The 23,259-nt window shown below is 36.6% G+C and overlaps 1 protein-coding gene across 4 annotated transcripts; it reads right to left on the bottom strand.

Annotated features, from left to right (window-relative positions):
• Positions 1 to 480: 480 nt before the first annotated feature.
• Positions 481 to 21,677, bottom strand: CCDC17 (coiled-coil domain containing 17). Of its 4 annotated transcripts, none has more exons than XM_087929805.1 (19): positions 21,421 to 21,677; positions 20,647 to 20,790; positions 20,284 to 20,340; positions 17,798 to 17,921; positions 14,606 to 14,765; positions 13,887 to 14,009; positions 13,227 to 13,360; positions 12,673 to 12,801; positions 10,581 to 10,810; positions 9,009 to 9,094; positions 8,488 to 8,703; positions 7,326 to 7,548; positions 6,574 to 6,684; positions 5,528 to 5,685; positions 3,878 to 4,031; positions 2,872 to 2,964; positions 1,746 to 1,950; positions 1,356 to 1,646; positions 481 to 1,035 (listed from the first exon to the last, which is right to left on the bottom strand). In XM_087929805.1, exons 1-18 carry the CDS (start codon positions 21,604 to 21,606, stop codon positions 1,525 to 1,527), a joined length of 2,655 nt encoding a protein of 884 aa, XP_087785931.1. In that variant the 5' UTR covers positions 21,607 to 21,677; the 3' UTR covers positions 481 to 1,035; positions 1,356 to 1,524. The 4 variants fall into 4 exon arrangements, with proteins under 4 accessions (XP_087785931.1, XP_087785930.1, XP_026563120.1 ...); XM_087929804.1 differs by having other exon boundaries at positions 481 to 850; positions 1,540 to 1,646; XM_026707335.2 differs by lacking the exons at positions 481 to 1,035; positions 1,356 to 1,646; positions 1,746 to 1,950; positions 2,872 to 2,964 and having other exon boundaries at positions 3,901 to 4,031; positions 4,228 to 5,685.
• Between the last annotated feature and the right edge of the window lie 1,582 nt (positions 21,678 to 23,259).

Below are 23,259 nucleotides of genomic sequence, written 5' to 3'. Positions count from 1 at the left end.
CTGATAAAGCATATCTTGAGTTTTTCAGGTACTATTGTATCTTGTTTGTCTTATTTTGCTTATTTTTTAAAGTTAATATAAGAAGTTTGAGAAAGCTAAAGTCACCTGATCTTTTGCTGATGGAATGAAAAAGGGGGGAATCAAGGAAAAAACTTTTAAAACACTATTTACCTTGATCAAATAGAATGATATAAATCAGTCTTTTTATTATATTATTTAGTGCAGATCTAGTTCCTAGGCGGAATGGGCAGTATCATTTATAAATCATATATATGAATATAAATCTGGATTGATAACTTTCCAAATTAAGAGTTATTTATTTTTGGCTATGTTCTTTTCTCAATAGCTAGTTATTCATATAATGATAGATTATTAATCCTAGATCATTAAACTTATCTGTAACTTCCAATCAGAAAATGTATTCATCCAAGAAGGTCGCAAAACACAAAGAAATCACTGCAAAAACAAAACCCTCAAAGATGAAGAATAAAAATAAAACCCTTTTAATTATCAGATGAACTGAATACATGTGAACACAGCATGTGTTTGATTAGTTCCTATACTGGGGAGGCAGAACTGGAGAAAAATGCCAACTTCTTTCCATGTTATTTGAAAGATGTTTTGCCAAAAAGAAAAATTTTGGGTTCTTCCAGTTTTGTTTTGGATAGATGAATCCCAACCATTCTAGTTTACAACAGCAAACTATTCTTCCTCTAGCATCTGCACAGGATCAGGCTTCTGTAGGATCAAGTATGGCTGGTGACTCTGGCGGGAAAGGCAGCTCAGGTTTTTGGGTGCTAAAGATGTGTAGTCTCAAAGTAGCATTGCCATACATCTTGTGTTCTGCTGGCTAAAGTGAAGACAGAAATGTTAAGGCTTGACTAAAAGCATTCCCATAGAGTAAAATGAAAGCTAAATCAACTGATTTTTATACATGTGACATTGCTTCTATGGCTTGTAAAACATGGGTTTTAAAATGGTTTAAAATAGGCCAATTAAGAATGTTGAAATAATAAGAATAGGATTAGGAGTCATCTCGATTTTTACAACTGACTGCCATATTGTGTACATGTTTGCTCAATCTACTGTTTACTGACTAAATCATACTAGGCTTATGTAATACACAAGTTGTAAATCATGCTGATAAACAATGGCTTGGTTTAGCAATAAGCACTTAGTACAGTACAGCCCCCTCTAATTGGTTTACAGAGTCTGCATATTGCCCTCAACAATCTAGGGTCCTCATTTTACTGACCTCGGAAGGATGGAAATCTGAGACAACCTTGAGCTGGTCAGGCTCAAACTGTTGGCAGTCGGCAGAATTAGCCTGCAATAGTGCAATCCTGCATTCTAACCATTGTGCCACCATGGCTCTTAATTTAGTTTATATTAAGCTAAAAGCAAACCAGGTTGTTGCATTGTACAATGTGAATGCTACATTTTCTTACCTGAATGAATGGAGGAACTATCTTAACTTTAATGTTTTTATACTGTATTTCCTAAACTAAACCTTGGCATGCTACATTAGAGGGGATTTACCACAGTGGGCAAAACTGTTATAGATGGCACAGGACATTGATACAGAGATGACTTATGGGTGCCAATATTCCACGTAATCATTCTGGATCCCTCTTCCTTCTTTGCACCTATAGAGGCAGAGCAGAAATAATTGTATTACTGTATAAGAGAGGAGCATTCCTGAAGAGAATCATAACTTCAAGATATCTAAAACACCAGCCACATACCTGCAAACATCACTTCACAGGAGTCAAACCGCTTGGTTAGTCTGAACACAGCCCAGGCAGCTAACCATTGTTCACTCCCTAATGCTGGATAATGGGAGGTGAATTTGTTGTCCCAGAATGCAGATGCTTCCCTTCCTTTGGGGCAGTGATAAAAGCGAGCAATAAGGATCATATCTTCTTGTGGCTTAACATCCCAAAATATTACCTGAGAGGAGATAAAAACAAATCTACAACGTCCAGTAGAAAAATGTTAGGCTCTAATGTTTCTGCCATTATCAAACCTTTCCTTCTATCATTTCTTTAAATAGATATTTCTTATCACAAAATCTATACTGGTAGTCCTTGACTTACGACCACAATTGAGCCCAAAATTCATGTTGCTAAGTGAGACATTTGTTAAGTGAGTTTTACCCATTTTACACCTTTTCTCGCCATAATTGTTAAAACAATTTGGGTGCTTCAAAACAATTTGGTTTATGATTGCCTTCACGGCTACAGACCTAGAAACACTCAGTGTTCTCTCCAACTCACAATATCCTACTAATATCCCTTCCCTTTCCACATATTGTGCATGGTGATGACTTGCAAATAAATTCAAGCAATTGCTAGAAGAGAGCTGTACAACCATTGACACGCCTGTAAAGGAATCTCTTAACACAATGGGGAATGGAGATCTGAAAACAGAGAGACAAAATTGGAAATACTCACCCAATGGGAAAATGCCCACCAACAATCTCAACATTGCAGACTAAGAAGAAATGCCTTTAGCAAGAGTAGGGAATTAACTGGGGCAGCTGTTACAGAGGAGATAGCGTAAATTTGGTGTAATGGTTAAGGTGCAGGCCTAGAGATCAGGCGATTATGAGTTCTAGTCCTGCATTAGGCATGAAAGCCAGCTGGGTAACTTTGGGCCAGTCACTCACTCTCATCCCAGCTCACCTGACGGGTGTTGTGGAGAAAATAGGAAGAGAAAGGAACATTATTTATGTTCACCACCTTGAGTTACTTATAAAGTAATGAAGGCAGGATGAAAATCGAGTAAGTAATAAGATCTTTCAAGCACAAAGTTGATTCTGGGGCAGTGTAAAGATTTCCTGTAGAAATATAATCTGAACTTTCTGCATACCTGTTCCTCTCCAAATACAAAATAACTGTGTTTGATGTCTGATCTGATGAAATTAGTGCAATAATTAAATCCTGAATTGCTGGTGCAAATCACCTGAGAGGATTAAGAAAAATACTTAAGTCATTTAATACATTTCTTATATTTGAGTCAAATCCTTGGCTAATTCTATTCCATTAAAGCTTAATAACATGAATGGCAGACTACAAAACATAAGGGATGCTGCAGTCCAAATATACATTATGGATTTTGGATAACCAATTCAGCTGATCTGAATTCACTTACATATAGATCCTTGTTAGCTCTAAATTTATGATTTACTGTCTTGATAAGGTCACATTAAATTACAATAATTCTTAGCCCTTGTTTTTGGCTAGACTTCAGGCATTGCACAAGCTGCAGGTGACAATATATTCTTCTGCATCTAATGGGTGCCAATGTAAGAAATGATCAATGTAAGAAATTAACAAATGGGTGCCAATTGTTTCATCTATTCAATACAATATGTCTATTGTCTGGCAATAGATCTCAGGATTTTAGACACATCTTTTTCAGTTCCTAAAGATACCAAGGACTGTGCCCTTTGAATGCATAAAATATGCCTTTTCCCCATAGAAAAATTAGAAAGTAGGAGTATTTGAGCCAAATCTCCTAGGTATGCATAAACGCAACAAGAATTCAAATATGCCTAAACTATACAGAAAAGAATAAATTTGACTTAATAAGAAATACTGTAGAAATTATATTTACACAACATAATGGCTACCTAAATTAACTATTCCTTTATACCTAGACATAAAATACAGGTGTATGAACATATTTAACTTGCATGCTCTTGCATCTTCTAACTGAATGGTATGCCACATTAAAATTCAGTTTGTAGAAAATATAAAATGTGGTTGGCAGTGTGTTGGGTAAATTTGGGCATTTAGGCTAATTCAGTAAGCCACAGTTTAGTAAACTAAGGGCTAATCAGTTCCAATGATAAAGTTACATATTGGCTACCTACCTGACCAGTTCTCTGATGGTAACCTGTGAGCCGGATGGCCCCATTGCCTGGTGGGGCACCTTTCACTTTATCAAGAATGATTCCCACTCGTATATCTTTTGGCTGCCTATACTTTCTTTGCTCGGCAATTGGACTTGGAGGTATTTTTTCACCGCTGCTGGAATTATTAGATGCTGATTAGTTCAGATATTCTTCCACATCTCATGAAATAACATGTACCATCTTCATCATGCTCCAGGGAAAAAATAGTTTTCCACAAAAAAAAAAAAAAAAAAACTAAGAAAGAAATCTTCCTTCACACACAGAGAGAAGAAAATCAATCTGAAAACCAAATCATGCTGAATTTTTACCTGGAATAGGCTGGAGAAACCTCTGATCTGTTTCTAGGTGCTGCCAATGCCACAGCCAGGGAAATAGTGTAGTGGAAGAAGGGGGACATGAATGAGGAAGGGGGGCTTTGTGTATGCTGAATGTGAACAGAGTGTAACATTTAAGTCCAGAAGATTCTATAAGAAATCCAGTTTTCATACCCGTTTGGATGTTAGAGGACAGAAAGGAAAGTTAAAGGTAATTGATAATGTGAGTGATGGGAAAGAACAGGAAGAAAAAAAAAGGAATTGATCAATTAATCGCTGCATTCATTTGGGAAACTATTGGGCACAGCAAAACAAACCACAAAGCAATAACAAAGAGTAAATCACACACAGTAACCAAGGTAAACTCAGAGTAATCTAGAATGAACTAACATTAGAAAGTCATAATTTAAATCATCAGGAATTCAGCTATGTATTTTTTGTTTGTAAATCACTGTGATGCCTCTTTCAGTCAGACAATTTATAACACCGGTCATTGATCATAATCACAGCTATGGATATTAAATGGCAAGCTTTCCAATAACAACTGTTTGATAAGGAGATTATTTATACAAATTTGCTTGTAAGCCACCCAGAGTTACCTCTAGATATTTGGGCAGCAAACAAATCAAATAAATAAGTAAATTTCACTAGTACAATATGGGCATTTAAAAAAAATAAATTTTGCTTGATAGTTTAAAAAGTTTTATACAGCAATTATCTCTTAAAAAAACAGAGCTAATTATAGCCTATTTATCTGAAAGTGAGCTCCACATAATTTGATGGGACTTAGTACTTGATAGTTAAGATATAAAAAGTGAGGTGAAGAATCTTAACAATGGGTTTTTCACATACCACAATTCTGAATTGAAAAGGTGCTTGTGATCTGTGTAGCAGCCAATTTGCATCATTACCTTGTCTTCCCCATCACATCTCTACTTAAGTTATATATGCCTCTGATGGTGTGCTATAGCGCACAAAGGCTGACACACTCTTGTTAATCTGAAAAGAAGTATTACTTCACCAGGCTGCCTGATTTTTAGCTTAATGGGTGTGCCATTAAGAGCTGAAATGTCAATAATGCTTATTTACTTTTGATGCATATTAACTAGTTGCCAAACTGCTGAATACAAAGTGAAATATATGTCTTACTAGAAAGAATTTTTAAATGTATACGTAACAGCTTTTTAAATAAACCATAAACATGGCAGGGAGCTATGTTTTGATGCTGATTTGTTTTAAAGTTGAAAGGAAAGACAATCTTGGAGGGAGAAAAGAGTTAATCCTCCTTTTTCACCTTTCATTAGATTTAAGCTGGACAGACTGTTCCTGGTTAGGAGGAGGGTCAACTAAACCAGTGTAAGGAGAAGCAGAAAAGGACAGGCTGGTGGGGGCAGGATGGAAAGAATGCTGGGTTGGAAGGAAATCAGTAGGAGGCACTGTGGAACTGGATGCCTGTGTAGGAGAGAAGAGAGCACAAGAGGGTTATTATTGTAAGCAGTAGGTCAATTGGAGAGCACACTGCAAATATTCTGGAGCTGGTCTCCTTCTCTCAAAGTATTGTATATCGGTTATCTTTGCTGTCAGAGACCAATGCACCTTAACTCTGAAGATTTCAACTCTGCTCGAGAGCTTACGTCTTTATTGTTTCAAATATGAATGTGAAGTTGCTGGGTTTTTTTCAAGCTTAAGTTTGTTAACATTTCTTCCCTTGGAAAGTGATAAAAAATAATACAGTAGAGAGGTTATTTTTAGAGTAGATGCTTCCTAGACATCCTCATTGCTGAATACAGCCATGATCTAACGGAATGATAATTTGAGTTTTCTCATTTCGTGCTAACAACTGCCAAGTTTGCTGTCTCAGCACACACTTTTTATATTTTCGAAACAAATGTACAGTCATGCTCGTTGTTGCCTTTTTGGAAAATGAGGAAGGGCTCACTGTCTAAAGAGCTTTCAATCTTCTCCTAGCACAGAAATTTGCAGTACCAGTTAGGAGGAATTAGAGGATTTGAATGGCTCTTCTGTATTCTCCAAAATGGCAGTTCTTGAGCCATTTCTTGGGATTGTGTGATGCTAGATCCAGTAGAAAGTAGGACTGGGATAGTTGTTAAAAATATTGGGTCATTCTGACTCTCTTGACACTTTGAATTGACAAGCATGTCTGGAAAGTGCTCCCCTATCTGTCCTATGAATAGATATGCGTGTGTATTTTTTCTCAGATAAGTTCTGCTTTCAAGCTAGGATTAGACTCACATCCACACATGCTTAAAATGCCAAAAAATGGGTTAGAGTTACAATATCAGGGCATGGCAACATTGATAATTATAGGGTCCAACTCACTGTAGAAGGATATTTATATAAGGAAGCTCTGCCAGGTTGGATATCAGCCATTGATTGCATATCAGCATCTCTTGCGTTCACCAGCCGCAAATAAAGCTCAGCTTTGCCAATCTGAGAAGTTAAAGGAAATATTACATGATTAGAACAGACAGATAAATGCAAACACGATGAATTGAGCAAGTTGAATATTGCCATAGATCAGGTATTGTAAGAATGAATTTGAGAATCAGTGGTAGATGAGATCTGGCATGAGAGCTGAGGTTGAAACTGTGGAGCATGTCCTTTTATATTGCCCTAGGTATAACGCAGGCAGATCTAAGTTACTGTCTCTCCTTGAAACAGGCCCTTCTAGACCCAATGTTAGTAATTTGTTCTTATATTATCTAGGGGATGGTTCCTCGTATATAACTTCTTTGGTTTCCAATTTTTTTTAAGAGCTGTAACCATCAGAGGAGAACACTGTAATTCCCCTTAGTCAAGTTTTTGGTGACCAATTGTTCATGATTAATTTTCCCATGTTCTTCTTTTGTTGTACTTGTGTTTTGGTCTGTGACCACAAATAAAGTATTATTATTATTAGAATTTGAGAATCAGTAGTAGATGAGATCTGGCAAAGAATCTGTATAAAACCACAAACACAATAAATAAATATTAAGAGGCTGGCTATGAACAACTACTGGAATACCTTTTTTATAAATAATAATTGTTTGAGTAGGAAGGCTGCTGCTCTGCTCTGCTCTATTCCTTCTTACCTGGGGCACACCATTCAACTGTTCTTCAGTAAGACTTGGCTTTACAGGAAGCACTCGTATAGGAACTTTCCAATGCCCACTCATCACTTGATGCAGGTGGTCAAAAATGTTGATTTTAGCCCATCCTCTGGGGGACAAATTCTGGATTTCTTGCCCATAAACATCAAAACCTCCAGAGGCCTGAAGCTCAGCTACAAGGCTGATGGAGGTTGAAGGAAGGATTCTGAAAAACACAGGAAATCCACAGTAATATGGCTTCTTTTGATGACGGATCTGCTGTATGTCTGTCTCATAATGTGCTTTTGCATAGACCATAGCTTTTATATAAAATATAAAGTTAAAGTTATCCCCTGAATAGGAAGAAACAGAATCTAGGAAACCTGAAATTGGATGAAAACAAGCCATTTTGTGCAAATTTAGACTTCATATATTGTTCCTAGTGCAAACGCACCAAGGTTTTAAAAAGGTCTTAGAATAAATCTGACATGTTAAAATAATAGCTCACAAAGGGCCGCCTCAGAGCCTCCCTTCTTTTCCCTCCTACTGGGTGAGCAGCTCAGTTGCCTAGCAGCATCTAGCCGGAAAGTCCAGAAATTACTACAAGGTATACTAACAATCTATGGAACCTCATGAATATAGCCATGGAACAGAAATGACAGTAGTTGGCACTCAGTTGGAGGTATAGAAATATTAAATAGCAATACTATATTATTCTATATTTTAGTTTGACAACTTTTAACCTTACTTTGTATTGCTATTAAGTCCCCAAAGTGCTTGTTTTCAGGAGGCAACTGGACTTACTTGTTTTGCTTTGAGGATATTTCGCTTCTCATCCAAGAAGCTTCTTCAGCTCTGACTGGATGGTGGGGAATGGAAGGATTTATATTTCTTGCAGACAGCTGGAATATAAATCCTTCCATTCCCTACCATCCAGTCAGAGCTGAAGAAGCTTCATGGATGAGAAGCGAAATGTCCTTAAAGCAAAACCATGACCTGGATGACTGAGAATCTCCATAGTCATACTGCTATTAAGAAAATATTTTTCTAGAATTTAGAAATGATGTATACAGTTACAACACCATAGTAGAACTGCCAACTGCCAATCCACACAATGACTTGCTGGTTAGGAAAGGTGTGACATGATACCCTGGTGGAAGCTCACCTTGGGACTGGCTGTCTAGCTGCTAAGATGGCACAGCATGCTCTTTGCCTCTCCATCAGAGACTGTGGAGAGTGGCCCATATCAGAAGAGACAATAGGAAGAGGTGTGGATTTCCCTAGTTGCTGCCCATTACGATATAAGCCAGAGACCAGGCGAACATGGTAGAACATAGGATCCAACCCCAAAAGAAAATCATAGAATATTACAAAACCAGATCTGCAGAGAGAGAATAGAGTTAGTTAAATTAATAGTATTCCATGCTGCTACTTTTTCTGTAGGGCTGGATGAGAACTGTCTTACCCAAATAGTTTGATCAAAATCACTATATGCTTGGATGGAGAAGGAATAGAAGGATTAATATATTTACTTTATGAAAGTGAAAATGGCCACTTGAATTTTTTAAACAAATATTTTATGATGTAGTGAATTCTAACTGCAACTAATTTAGAAAGGACTGTCTGTCTGCACATGTGCATGAATGCCTCTCAGGACTGAATATTATAGGACACAGAACTACATACACTGGATCATACGGAGCTGGTCCTAGTGTGTCAGAAGGATCCAGAAAGTATTGGTTTGTTCCCGTAGCAGATGATCCGATGGGATCCTAGGACAAAGAGGACATTTATGAATTTTATCAGCAAAATCCAACTAATTATTTAACAGTATAACCTAAACTTATCCACCAAGACCATCTTCTAACATGCTGCTGTCTAGAAAGATTAAGTGGAGACAAATTTTGGTGGTAAAATATACCCCACCATGCACTTGTGATCACTATCAGACCTCTGCGATGCTCACTCCATACATATGAACTGTTTAAAGTGCCGTTGTAAAAAAAAGCATTAATGGCAAGTTGTGTCCTTTTATTCCCTACATATGGAAGCAGAAATCCACCCCGCCCACCCCGGTGCATGTGTGCACACAAACACACACAACCTACAGTGCAACCTACAACCTTGATAATACCTGTCTGAAAGAATGCCTGGCTGTAAAATTAGGGCGTTATACCATAATCCAAATGGAAATTATATCCAGAAATACTGATATCTTCACATCTGAGTAGCTCAGCTGTTTTTCTGGAAAGACTAAGGATCAGGATATTTTTCCCCACATGGAGACTGAAGTTGAGAGAAATATTTGTGATTACAATTGACCGAATTATTAGTTTTGCACTTTGCTTTACTTGGCAGGAAACAACAGTTATCGGCTCAGAGATGGCCATGCCTATTCTTAATGTTCTGAAATTAACAGGATTTAAGATGATTAGATGATTTCATTTGAGATGCTCGGCAAGGAATGGAAAGGAAGTATCATGCCACGTGGAAGAGTTCTTAAATGCAAGACCAGTTCTGAGACATTGAAATTTGGCACCATAATACTTTTCAAGATGATCGTATAAATGCAGAAATATCTTACTATATTCTTTTTCCTCTTCCGGTAGCTAGTAAGTGTATGTTTCAATACCAGTAAGTGTATTTTTCAATACAATGTTGCACACGTTTTATGGCATGTCATCACTTGAATCAAAAATTTCTGTAAATATAGATCTGTAATTGTGAATAGTTGTGGCCGCTAATTTTTCCACTCAGTGACCCATGGTCAGCAGATACTAGAGCAAACTTGTTGGAAATAGAAACTGCAAGATGTAGTCCTTGAGGCAAAATATTGAAATAAGGGAAGAAAGAAGGAATATATGGGCAAAACTGCATTACAGCCACTCATTGTTATAGATTGTATGTCCTGCTTATTTTTCCAGAACACTCTTTCCTTACAACACACTAACAGAGTTATTATCACAAATATGAAAGAAAATTATTGTCATAAAAGCTAGAGGCCAAAATTTGAATTTCATCCAAAAGTTAGAATCACGATCCATCCAATGGACATGAGCTGGATTTAGAGAAAAACAAGTCCCATCCTTGAGAAAGCTCTACCTACTTTCTCTGTGCTTTCAGGAGCAATGTTTTCTTGCCTTTTTTTGTTAGAAAATATCTAATATAAACAAAAGCACATCCTGCAGATCAAAGAGTTCTGTATACCTTTCTTTATAAAAACCTCTATCAAATTTGTCCAAGGCAAAAGGCACTTACCATATTTCTAGTCAGAATGGTGGGATCCAGGAGCCCAAGGTGAGGAGGAGGAGGAGGAGGTGGCAGAGGTGGTGCTATAGGAGGTGGAAGAAGGGGTGGTGATCCCCTTCTAGCCCACGGAACTTTCCTCCTTTCAGTATTGTGTCTCAGCCTACCAATCTCAGCATATAAATGAGCCATTTCTGCCATATGTACTTGTTGCAACTTGTCCAACTCTAAGTCCAAAGAACCTAATGAAAACGGACAACACACAAAAGCTCATTAATGTAGCATTATATCCAATGAGAGCACTTCCAAATATCAATAAAGAAGTAGAGATGGTGGGTCTAATTGTAGAGTAAATGAATAGATAGACCAGCAGAAAATGACAATGTTTATTCTTTTGGTGTTTTATATATAGCTTTTCATAAAAGTTAGTTCATAGCCCTATTTTGGTTTTGCTGGATTGACATCAATCAACATTTAGTTACACCTTCATCAGGACGTAGCTTCCTATAGGTAATATTAAACTAACACCTCCCAAAAATTCTTGCTGTGCAATCTCATTGGGGTAGCATGCTTCTGGGAGAGATGACTGATGATACCTGGAGAGAATGCCAAGACTACATAATCGCAGCAGATTCTTACCCCAAGCATAAAGGTCATGCTATCTGCCAAAATCAATCAGAGTGGTGAAAACTGAAAATGATTACAAAGACTTTTAAAAGGATATTTTTAAACTGGGTGCATAGCAAAAACAATCTGGTTTAATAAGTATAAAATAATCCACATACGGGCACCTCCCCGCCTCCCAGTGCCCTATATACAGTTGATGTTTCTGAGCTGTCTATAACTAATTAACAAAAAGATCTTGGGGTCCTAGTAAGTAGCTTAGTGTAGATGTGCGGTAACTGTGAAAAGGTGAACGCTAGGAATTGTTATAAAAGGGATTAAAATATGCTATATGTACAGTTTTGGTTGCCGCACTTGAAAAAGAATATAATGAATCTGAGAAATTGCAGAACAGAACTTCCAGAATGATTGGGAAGTTTCCACACTTCTGAGAAAAGGCTATAACATTTGGGATTCTTTAGGTTAGAAAAAAGGTGATTGAGACAGACATGACTGAAACCAGTAAATCTTGCATAGCATAAAGGAGGTGAATGAAGATAAGTTTTTCTGTCTCTAACATTGAAAGGAAACCAATGACATATAGGTCAGTTCTACTTTTATTGTAAAGCTATAATATAGTAATAGAAGTTTGGAAGTCTGAATTAACACACACACACACACACACCTTTATATTCCTGTGAACTAGGGAAGGGCTTATCTGAGATGTTTACACCTGTTATGCTCTTGTCCTGGATTCAGGCCCCTTTTATCTGATTGTTGCCTTGGTATCAGTTCTTCCACCTGTCCCTTAAGGCTATTCCTTTTTCCGTCTTCAGGCCTTCTGGTGAATTTGATAAATCTCAAGAATAGTTCAGCTCTTAATGGGCTGAAGGACAGCCAGGGCTTTTCTTTTATATCCCTTCTCTGACCTACTGATCTAACAATTGAGCTATTTTTGGACCAAGGCTTACCAATCTCAAGAATACTGGTGGACTGGTAAATATGTTTAGCATTTCTTTTGTGACCTATGATCAACAGACCTGTGATGATCAACAGACCTGTGTTCAAAAAAGAGTGTCATGCAGCACTGGCAACACAGGAATCAAAGGAGATATATCCCTCTGCCTTTTTTCTTCTTCCATTTCATGCACAGACAGACCCTGTTTTGTTTCATTTCAAGGCAGAAAAGCATTAAATGTGCAGTCAACATTTCTCTAAGCTAGCATATTTAACTTGGTTCCCACACTTTACTGCCACCATGTGTAAATGCAAACTATAAACCAGGGATTTTCAACCCTGGTAACTTTAAGACCTGTGGACTTCAACTCCCTGAATTCCCCAGGAAGCCACTTCTGCTATAAACCAAAACTTCTAATTATAAAAATGACTTCTTAACACTTGTGAAAGTAATTTGCCCTTTAGCTTCTTGTGGACTACTTTGAAATGCAGGCTTTGCGGACACTGTCTTTACTCAATTAAGAAAAAAGTCTATGAACCCTACCATTTTCCATTCTCCTTCTGTCCTTCAGAATTTTCATTTTTAATATCTCATCTTCCAAACGTTGATTCTCTAACTCAACAGACAAGAGTTCTGCATCCAAAGTCTTTGAGTTGAGCCCATCTTCATATTCTGCAGATATAGGAAGGAGAGTCAATCGGAAGCAAGGACAACTACAAGTTGTGACTGAAGAAAGAAGCATTTGCTAAGGTTTTAGATTTACAGGATCTATCAATAGTTCAGCTTAAAGGTTCACACATGCATAATAAATTAGTTTTCATGGGTAAGGTCATATTATCCAGTGAAAGACAGTTTCCTCATACTGGGTTAACACTTCACATTAATCACACTGCAATTTATTTGGTTTTGGCATACCATCTTGGATGAACCCAACCACTGAAGATATAAATTATAGTTTAAGTTTGGGCATGTGGTATAAATCTAGTGTTTATCTGTTAATAGTTTTCTGAGCTCAAGAGAGAGACAAACATTCTTGGCTTAAGTGTAGGATCAACATCCAAATTTAGGGTAAAGTTGATTGGGAAAACATAACTCACTTTTCTTTCTACCCCTTTGTTCAGGCTTTGTGCCATTTTTTTCCAATGCTGTGGCCTCCAGCTGCAGTTCATACATCTGACGGATGATGTGATGGTCACTGCCTCCACTCTGCAAGTAAGTCAGGTACAGCATCCTGTCAGGGATGTGAAGAAAAATCATTAAGAATTGTTACAATTTCCCCCCAACTAGTTAAATAGTTAATAGTTGCATTCCCAAAAAATTAAACTTTTAATGGGATGTAGATAATTTGATGAAAAAGGGTGCATTTGTTGAGTTACTGCATTTTATGCAGCTGCTATAGGATTTTCACTGGTCTTACTGGGAGGAAAGTTAAGACTTCTCAAATTAGTAAAAAGTGTTTTAAATTTTTGGAGACCACATTTTGTGTAGAATTTAGGACATTTCCCCACTAGCAATTGATGATATTTTATTTTATTATTCAGCCATCATAATGTCAAGAAACATGAAGAGGTTTATATTGCCACAAGGCAGCTGAGTGATGCTAGAGGAAATGGCCTTAAGAGTTGCAGATACATGTTTGCTAAGAGGTGGGAAAGTTTCATAGGCAGAAACAATTAAAGATATAATAATCTCTATATATTCTAAGTTTATAGAAACTATTGCATTACATGTCTTTACAACTCTGTCTTCCAACTCACTGTATCTCAGAAGAGAGCGGTCCAATAGCTGCTGGAAACACTATAGACTTGAAGATGGCATTCTCGTCCATTTTATTTACAGTGCTATCTGTCTTTCTGTTGGTGGCAGAATCCAGATTGCTTCTAAAAATGAAAAAGAAGGCTTACAGGTTAGAAAACAAATAGAAAAATAATAAAAATATATTAACGATAATAACTATGCAGATTAAAATATATTAACTATACTAACTATGGAGATTAACATTTTAAAAACAATCCAAAAATCAAAACTGAGACACAGAGATGAGATCTTTTTACCCTGTCAACACCTCCAGCAGTGAGCAACCCGGGCCCCAAGCCAACCCAGGCCCCAAGCCAACTTGCAAAACCAAAATTTAATGCCCTTCCAGAAGGCTAAAAGGGTGGGAGTTCTCATGTCTGGTGATAAGAGTATTGAGAGGAGACCACAATGAAAAAGGCTCCTCTCCTTGACCCCACCTGCCAGAATTCCTTAGCAAAAAAATTGGGTGTTATTCAAGAGTCTTTTTGCTATCTCCATTCATTGGTAATGCATATTTATGTCCTCAAGAACACCATAACACTCATACTATAGATGTCCAGATAAGTCTTATTAATATGGTCTGGACTATCTTTGATGTGCCATATAGTATGGACTAAAACATTGTCATATAGATCTTGAAAAAATGTGATTTCCAGAATTCTCGGTCCTGGAGTCTTACCTGTTCCCTTTTGCTACCTGCAGAAGTTTCACCTGTTCTGTCAGTGCATTCAGAGTCAACTTGTTCTTTTTTTCTTGGGTATTCAGCTCCATCAACAACTCTTCTATCTGAGATGAAGATGAGTTCCCTAATTTCAGCTCTGATAAGCGGGTACGAATTTCTAGGTAAATACAAAATGGAACAAATTGTATTCAGCAATTCTGCAGCTGGGGTTTTCTATAGTGGCTAGGGTTTTGGTGCCTAGCCACTATAGAAAACCTCAGCTACAGAATTATCAGAGAAGCCATAGAGATTGAAAAAAGACCTGAGAGCATGAATAGAAGAGATGACTCCACCAGACTGTCAATTATTTGGAAGCCTGCACTCACAAACAAAAAAATCTCCACACCACAAGCCAGGCAAACACCTGGGCACAAACAGACTCCCCCTGATACCTCCAGCTCAAACACACCCCAACCAGGCACCCAGATGAAACCTAGCTTCCTAATAAATGATAGCTGTCCATTTATTCGGAGCCATGCCACACTAAAAGCCTCCAATACAGGAAACACAATGTTGCCAGCCAATCAAGACAAAAAAAAGCTACAAAACAGACAGAAGATATTAGAAACACCAGTCAAGCAGAACACACCAAACTCCAAGACCAATAAACACAGACCAAGACTCCCAACCAATCAGGATGAAGAAAAAACCATTCTGGCACAGCAGTAGGCTAGCCCCAAATTTAAAACAGAAACGGCTGTGAAAGTCTGACTCACAGACAAACACAATACAGAAGCCTGATGATGGCAGATGAGGTTCTGCCGAAACGTTGCTACAACTTTAAAAGCACAACTATAATGACGTGAGAAAAGCTGAATACCATACATATAAATACCCGCGAAAACTTAAGATTATATGTATGTATGTATGTATGTATGTATGTATGTATGTATATATGTATATATTCATAGATTTTCACAGGTATAGGTGTACAGGTCTTGGCGTGTTCAGGTCTTTTCCTGTGTAAGATCAAGCTACACACACGCACACACACACATGCCATTTTGCCTTAAATATATTGGAATCCTAATCCATTTGGCTCAGGAACACTTTATACATGTTTCATTAATATATGTTCTTCTGACATGTTTCTCAGAAGGAATAGATTGTCAAACGCCAGGAAAATCAGGAGATTCTGACAGTTCAAATGGGTACAAAGATTTATTGTAAGCTTGAGCTCTCTACAAGAATCTGAACTACTAAAGGCCTAGGGAAATTAGCAGAAGATAAAGTAGAAGTAATTCGAGGTGAACTAGACTCAGATCTCTTGTGTGAAGAGACTCATAACTGATGACACGTTTGACCCCTCCCTTGGGGCTCAGCCTGGTTATCTGCTACATAGATGAGAGAGATATACATTTTTTAACATTTCATTTGATTTGTCATTCGCTTACAAGATATAAGAATAAATATAGTTTTGAATACATGAGATAGATACTTATAAGAAAAATAACAAAAACCAATAGGACAGGGATGGTAGGCACGATTGGTGCGCTTATGCATGCCCCCTACAGGTCTCTTAGGAAGGGGGTGAGCTCAATAGTAGACAGTCTAAGGTTAAAGTTTTTGGGGTTTGGGGAAGAAACCATAGAGTCAGGTAGAGTATTCCAAACATTGACCACTCTGTTGCTGAAGTTGTATTTTCTGCAGTCAATTTTGGTGCGGTTAACCTTGAGTTTGTATCTATTGTGTGCTCTTGTATTGTTATGGTTGAAGCTGAAGTATTCATTTGCAGGTAGGACATTGCAATGTATGATTTTATATACTAAATTTAGATTGGACCGGAGGCGGCGTAGTTCTAGGTTTTCTAGGTCTAGAGTTTCAAGTCTGGTGGCATAAGGTATTCTGCAATGAGTAGAGGAGCGGAGAACTCTTCTTGTGAAATATTTCTGGACTTTTTCAATTGTGTTAATATCAGATACATGATATGGGTTCCAGACTGATGAGCTGTATTCAAGTATAGGTCTAGCAAATGTTTTGTATGCTCTAGTTAGTAGTGTGATATTACCAGAGAAGAAGCTACGTAGGATTAGTTTAACAACTCTTAATGCTTTTTTGGCTATGTAGTTACAGTGGGCTCTAGCACTTAGATCATTAGAGATGAGTGCTCCAAGGTCCTTGACAAAGTTTGGATCCTCAACAAGGTCTTGACTATTTAGCTTGTATTTTATTTTCTGATTTTTTTCTGCCAATATGTAAGACAGAGCATTTATTTGTTGAGATTTGAAGTTGCCATTTGATTGACAATTCTGATACATAGTCAAGGTCTTTTTGGAGGGTAGTAATATTATCTGTGGTGTTGAATAGCTTTACATCATCAGCGAAGAGAACACAGTTGCTCTTAATATGATCACAGAGGTCATTTATTTAGATTATGAAGAGAGTTGGTCCTAAAACACTGCCTTGGGGGACACCACTGTTGACAGGTACAGAATTTGATAGGACGCTCCCAATTTTGACCATTTGTTGTCTGTTTGACAGGAATGCTTCTATCCAGTTACGTAGGTGTCCAGAGATACCATAAGATTTTAGTTTTAGTAGTATTTGTTGTGTACCACTGAACCAAAGGCTTTACAGAAGTCTATGTAGATTGCGTCTATTGCATCTATTTTTCTGAAACCAAATTGTTTATTAGAGAGCAGTAGTAGAGTAGTAGTACCTATGTTTTAATCATATGACAACACTACAAGCAATTATTCAAATGATAAAATAGTTCTCCATAAAAAAGGCTACAGAAATGTAATCTAATATGCTAGGGTGAAAGTTAGATTTGAACTTTTCTTCCTGAAATTATAATGTATACATGTATAGACCATTTGTTGCCTTTGGACTAAACAACTCTGACACACTACACCCAAACCTGCTCTTGATGAGAACCAGGTCTCCTCTATGTTTTGAGTTGGGAAATTCCATACATAAAATATCAGGTACCAGAACTGTTGAGGTAGTATTCTTTCACTAATTGCTTCCTTCTCTTAGCTGGTATACATGGCATAATTACCCTGGTGTGCTAGGATTTTGAACACTTTTGGCTAAATGAAAGCTCATTTATCCTTCTTTGTTACTTTTTTCTCCAATTCAGCTATCCCCTTAACCTGAATCAGGAACAAAAGGGTGACAATTCAGCAAAATATCTAATTTTCAACTTACCATCTTTTTGCTGTTCCAGGTGTTGGTTGCTAGCTTGGATTTCAGCCAACTGGCGCTCATGTGCTTCTACTATTTGCCGTTGACGTTGACAGAATTCTTGCTGGTGCACTATTTGGTTTTCATTCTAAGAGTCAAGGAAAGATGCCAGATTCAAATAGCTGTTTCTCCTACAGCAAGAACAAAGAATTGTAGTTCTGCAAAGGTAGATTCTGAACTTTAAGTTCCAACCTCCATCAACACTGAACATGTTGGATGGAATGTCTAGGAATTATAATACAGCAACATTTGAAGCATAGCACCATGGATACCTAACACTAAAATTATTTAATTACTTGCTATTATTCATTGTGTAATCGGGCAAGCTAATTAACAATCACAGAAAGGGGAGAGAGTAAGCTCAATATCTCAACATGCACTGAAAACCTATTTCTATTTATTTTATTAGTAAATTTATATTCTGGTCTTTCTGTTTATCCCAACACTCCTAAGCTTACAGTATACAAAGAATAAAATATAACCAAATTAATACAAAATCTGTATCAACATTAAATATTAATTAAAATAATTGGCAGTTAATCACTAGACAAAGGTGGTATATTTTACTAAATACTAAAAAAGTGAGAGTGAAACTCATCTTCCTATTCAGTATAGAGTATCTCATTAGAGGTGAGTGCATTTGATTATCATTATGTTCTTACTTCCTACTATACTTGGCAAAGAAAAGCAATTAGAAAAAAAATGTTAACTACATTAGCAGCATGAATGCTATATATCTGTCTCCTGGGCAAATATGTACCCAAGAAAAAAGTGGCACGCATGAAAACCAGATCTTTTTAGTGGTAGCTCTATAGGGAACTAGTCTCTTCCATTGCATTGTACTAATTATTTAAATACCACCTGTTCAGATTAGCTTTTAAATCTTTACTGCAGTGTTAAGAATGCAAAATGTTTTATTAAGAATCACTTTACTATTTAAGTATGTTTAATATTCCTCTTTATGGTTACTGTTATTCTTTTTAAGGACCACACAAAGAAAAGTTTATTTGTTTTTATAATTATACATTTTATTACAGATTTTTGACTCTTTTAATTTGTGTGCAGTACAGATTTACACACACACACACACACATTTGTAATTTTTAATTAGTAATTTGTGTTTAACTGAAGCCACAATATAAACTGACTATTCATAATATTTACAAAATTGAGTTCGGAGTAATTCCTCAAGAAACCAGAACAACAAGCTATGTGAATTATGGTTCTGTATTACACAGTTAATTATAAATATAATTATAATTAAATTATGGTGATAAACTTGTAATTTAACACCATCAAACATCCACCTCTGCCTATCCCACATTCTTGGGAAGGTGTAAAAAAAAAAGTCAAATCCTGTATAAACATCTGGCTGACAGTGCAAGGAATCATAATGATAATAAGTTACAAAATAAACTGTAGCCCTACTAACAAGACAGAAAAGCAGTACTGACTTCTGGTTTGAGCCTCTTCATGAACAGACCGAAACCGCGATCGTGTGCAGTTTCGGTCCATGCTTGCCGCTGAAGTGTCCCGAGCCAGCTGGTTTCAGGGCTAAGCCACCCCGTAGAGGTGATGAAGAGGGGGGAGACTGCCAGCAGGGTTGAGGAGAGCTGCATCTCTCCTCCTCAGCTGGCCATTACTCCCTTTCCCGAAGGCGGTTGCAGCGGTGGTCAGAAATGGCCCCCTCAAAGAAGAACTCAATCGGAAAAGAAAGCTTATCAGTGTTCCCAAGGAAGTATGATATTTAATTGAAAAGAAATGTTAAAGATGTTAAGATTTTAATGAATATTAATGATAGAACTGAATTGGAATGGAATGAGTGTTTTAATTACATATATTTATAATCACTTTTTAAGAATATAGTGTGTATTTTAAGAATGTACCAAGCAAAATTTGATTGGAAGTTTTATTATATTGAATGTTATAACCTCAAGGTATATATTTAAGCTTAAATAAGAGCTGAATGGATAAAATTAAAAGATATAAAGGTGTCATACTCCAATTAGTAACTACAGGAGAAAATTTGTTTAATGAGAAAAGAAAATATGAAATTGAAACAGGATAGACAAAAGTATAAATATAATGATTTGAATTGAGATGAGATAATTAAAATAAAATTGAGAAAATTAAGAGAGGAGAAAAACTATGTAGAAAATGTAAAACAGTAATAAGATATGGAATAGAATATAAAAGTGAGCATGAAATTGAGTTTGTGTCTGTATGAAGAAGTGTAACCCGGGACCATGCTATTTTCAAAAAAAGATGTTTTATTTGTATTATGTTTTTTTTTGTAAAAACCCAAATAAAATTTTCAAAAAAAAAAAAAAAGACAGAAAAGCAGTACTGTATAGATTTTTCTAGGTTTATATTCTTGTATACGTGATACTATAAATCTCTGTTCGGCCCCCAAAAAGATGTTAACATTTCTTATGTTAATTTATCCCTACCTGGAGTGTCCGAAATGTTGGAAGTGTGCCTTCAAGTGACATCCTCAATTTGTGGAACTGTGAAACAGAAAAATTACTAAATAGCATGTTTCCTTTCTAAAAGTTGCTAAAAAAAAACCCTGCTCGCTAATCTATTGTTGTATCAAGATTCATGAACACTATTAGCTTATTTCATTTACCAAGAAATACCATTAGTAGGAATGTGTAGGAGAAATCTAAACTAGATACTGGACATTTGATATGCTAAAATTATCCAAAAGCTGAAGTACAGTTTAAAATGTCTAAATCCTAAATCAGTGGTTAATTAGTCTGGTAGAGGTTGATGAGCTGAGAGGAGCAGAGTCATCTATGAGAAAGATTTACCTCTTCAGTCAGTTTCTTCAAGGCCTGGTTATCTGAAGCTCTTCCATTATCATCAGAGCTTCTAACATTGTGGACTTGTTGCTCGTGTTCCCCATTTCCCTTGACATATCTGAAATTGTCTCTTTCTGGCTTTGACACATGAAGCTGATAATGTTGACCCATTAGATACCAGCAACCAAGAGAGAAAATAAATCATTACTGTATGACTAGAGTACATATTCAAGTCTTTTAAAAAGCTTATTTTACTTGATGACAAATTTAGCATTCCTATACTGAATAGCTGAAACATACAAATACTTCCACTTCTTACTCCACTGACTGTTCCTTTGGAGACTCTCAAATAGAAAATCTGGGTCCCTAGAATAAAGGTTTTATAAGAGTAGCTTCCAAGAAAATCCTAAATTAAAGCCAAGTTTATTGACTGATTATTCTTAATACACGACAAAGAAGAAAGGAGAGCAATAGAAAATATCAACAATATAAAGAAAATAGTTATCCCCAACATAAGAAAAACAAAACATTTTCATATAGGTGGTTATTTAGCATACAAAAACAAAACAATTTTATCTCCTACTGGTCTATCAGAAAAAAGTTGGTATAAAGTGCAGGATCATTATTAAACCCATCCACAATCACAGGAACTGTTTTTGAAGTGTACCTTTCTATTATATTTATCTATTCCTGGAACTGAAATCTTCTGTTCTCATCTTCAGACCAATCAAAAGTATCGTTCAAAATAATTTTCATTAATAAAAATCAAATTGTCCCATTTACCATGGTGTCTGCCATTTCTGTTTTCTTGGGCTCTTTCCCTTTATGCTGTGTTTGCCTGTGCCGATATTTTATATTCATTGCCATTTCTCGTCCAATGCAAAATTTTTCCATGTGCTTCTCTAGCAGTTGTCTGGAGCGGAATCCCATCTCACAGTTACGACAATGGAAAAATGTTATATCTGTCATTTTGAAAAGTGTTTCCAGATATTTTCAAAGGGTTATATTTATCAGTATCTGAAAGGTACTGGCTACTCATATTTCCTTGTAGGAAAGAACTGTAGTATCATTTGGAGTTTTCGGTTGCTATGCTGGTAGTTATGGGGTGTAACCAACCTGACAAAATAATAGAAGATTGTTCACAATAGCTTGAAATATCACCATGTCAGTTATTACTGTTTATGTTTGCAATACCAGGGTTACACTGAGCAATCTTCCCAATTTGTATTCTTTGACCAAGCTGGCTAGAATTCTAGAAGGTGCAAGTTCCAGTGTGCCTGAACATTATTAGTCTGCGGAAAGCTGACTCAGGAATTTATATGCGATTTCTTTTTTAATTGGATATTCTCTGGAATATAACAATGGTCCACGTAAGCACTGGACTACTACCTGCTTTCGCAGTCCTATTATTTTTCATCTAGGATCTCTATATTTAATTCTTCAACACTCTAAGCTGGCATGTCTGGCGTAAGCATGGGACGACATCTATACTGATAAAATCTAAATCCTGAGGAAGAATAAATGTGATGTATAATATGAAAGAAAGTACATCTTTAGTGCTATTCAGTTTATTAGATAATAGTAACCAATAATACTGTTTGTTTAGTTTTCATATAGAATGTTGCATGAACCCTGTCGAGTTTGCAAAATTATTCAGTATAGTATGAATTCAGCCAATTGTGCTAAGCTATGATTGAACAGTCATAGCTTAGCAGAATACATGGACTTGTCATGCCTATAAAATCAGCCATAGAACCTGAGAATAAGTGGAGAAGCAGAAGCAATGGAAAAAAAGCAAGTGTTTTACACAGACACATTTATTAACTATTAGAGGTGTAGATGGTAACCATAGAGCTATGTGGCATTTGGTAGAAAGGCTAATAAAAAGGCTTTCTCCTATGTAGACATAACTCTAGTTCTTCCTTCTGGTGGAACCAATTAAAGTGTCCCCAATGCTAAGGTGACTAACCGTCCTCCTTTAGGGAGGACAGTCCTCCTTTTGTAAGTTCTGTCCTCTCTCAAAAAGTGTCCTCCTACGTGTCCTCTTTTTTGATATTTGAAGACTAATCTGTAAATCTCCGTATTTGATCATGCCGATCCGTTGTGTGTGATGTATTTGTATTTGACACGACGATTTGTCAAGGCTCGATACAGTGCTGTGAGACGTGATTATGAGAAGCATGCGCTCCACACAGAATTGTTTTGAGAGAGTGTGCTGCGCGCAAAAGTGTGCCTTGCACAAATGGCTTTGTTTTTTTCTTCAATTTATTTGTGTCCTCCTTTTCATTGTAAAAAAGTTGGTCGCCTTACCAATGCATTCAGGGTTCTCAGAATTATGGCTCAAACTTTCTTCTATTTGTTGAAACAATAGCAGGTAGATTCAAAAATCAGAAAAAGATTCTGCAAGAGCCACAACAGGCCAGCACAGGGACTTGTGAGCTTGGCAGCCAATTTTCTGATGACATTCTTTTATAGCAACAGACTGAATGCTGAATCTAATGTTTGAAACCCACTTAATTAAAATAATGGAACTAAGTTTTTATTTATTTCAAGAAAACTGAAAAACTTTTTCATAAATGTCAGACTTATGCATGCTTGGAAAGGAGTTATATGCATTTTAAT

This window comes from Pseudonaja textilis, chromosome 3 (assembly GCF_049901715.1).
Source record: "Pseudonaja textilis isolate UNSWEBS1 chromosome 3, rPseTex1.2, whole genome shotgun sequence".
NCBI classification, from domain to species: Eukaryota; Metazoa; Chordata; class Lepidosauria; order Squamata; family Elapidae; genus Pseudonaja; species Pseudonaja textilis.
Note: the sequence above shows the minus strand (reverse complement) of the source record. Positions and strands in the feature narration are given on the sequence as shown.

Coding starts and splice junctions, on each gene's coding strand:
- CCDC17 (XM_087929804.1), bottom strand. CDS start 21,606: ATGACAGATATAACATTTTTCCATTGTCGTAACTGTGAGATGGGATTC. Junction 14,766..17,797: donor CCTGGAACAGCAAAAAGATG/GTAAGTTGAAAA, acceptor GTATTTACCTAG/AAATTCGTACCCGCTTATCA. Junction 12,802..13,226: donor ACAAAGGGGTAGAAAGAAAA/GTGAGTTATGTT, acceptor CTATATCTGCAG/AATATGAAGATGGGCTCAAC.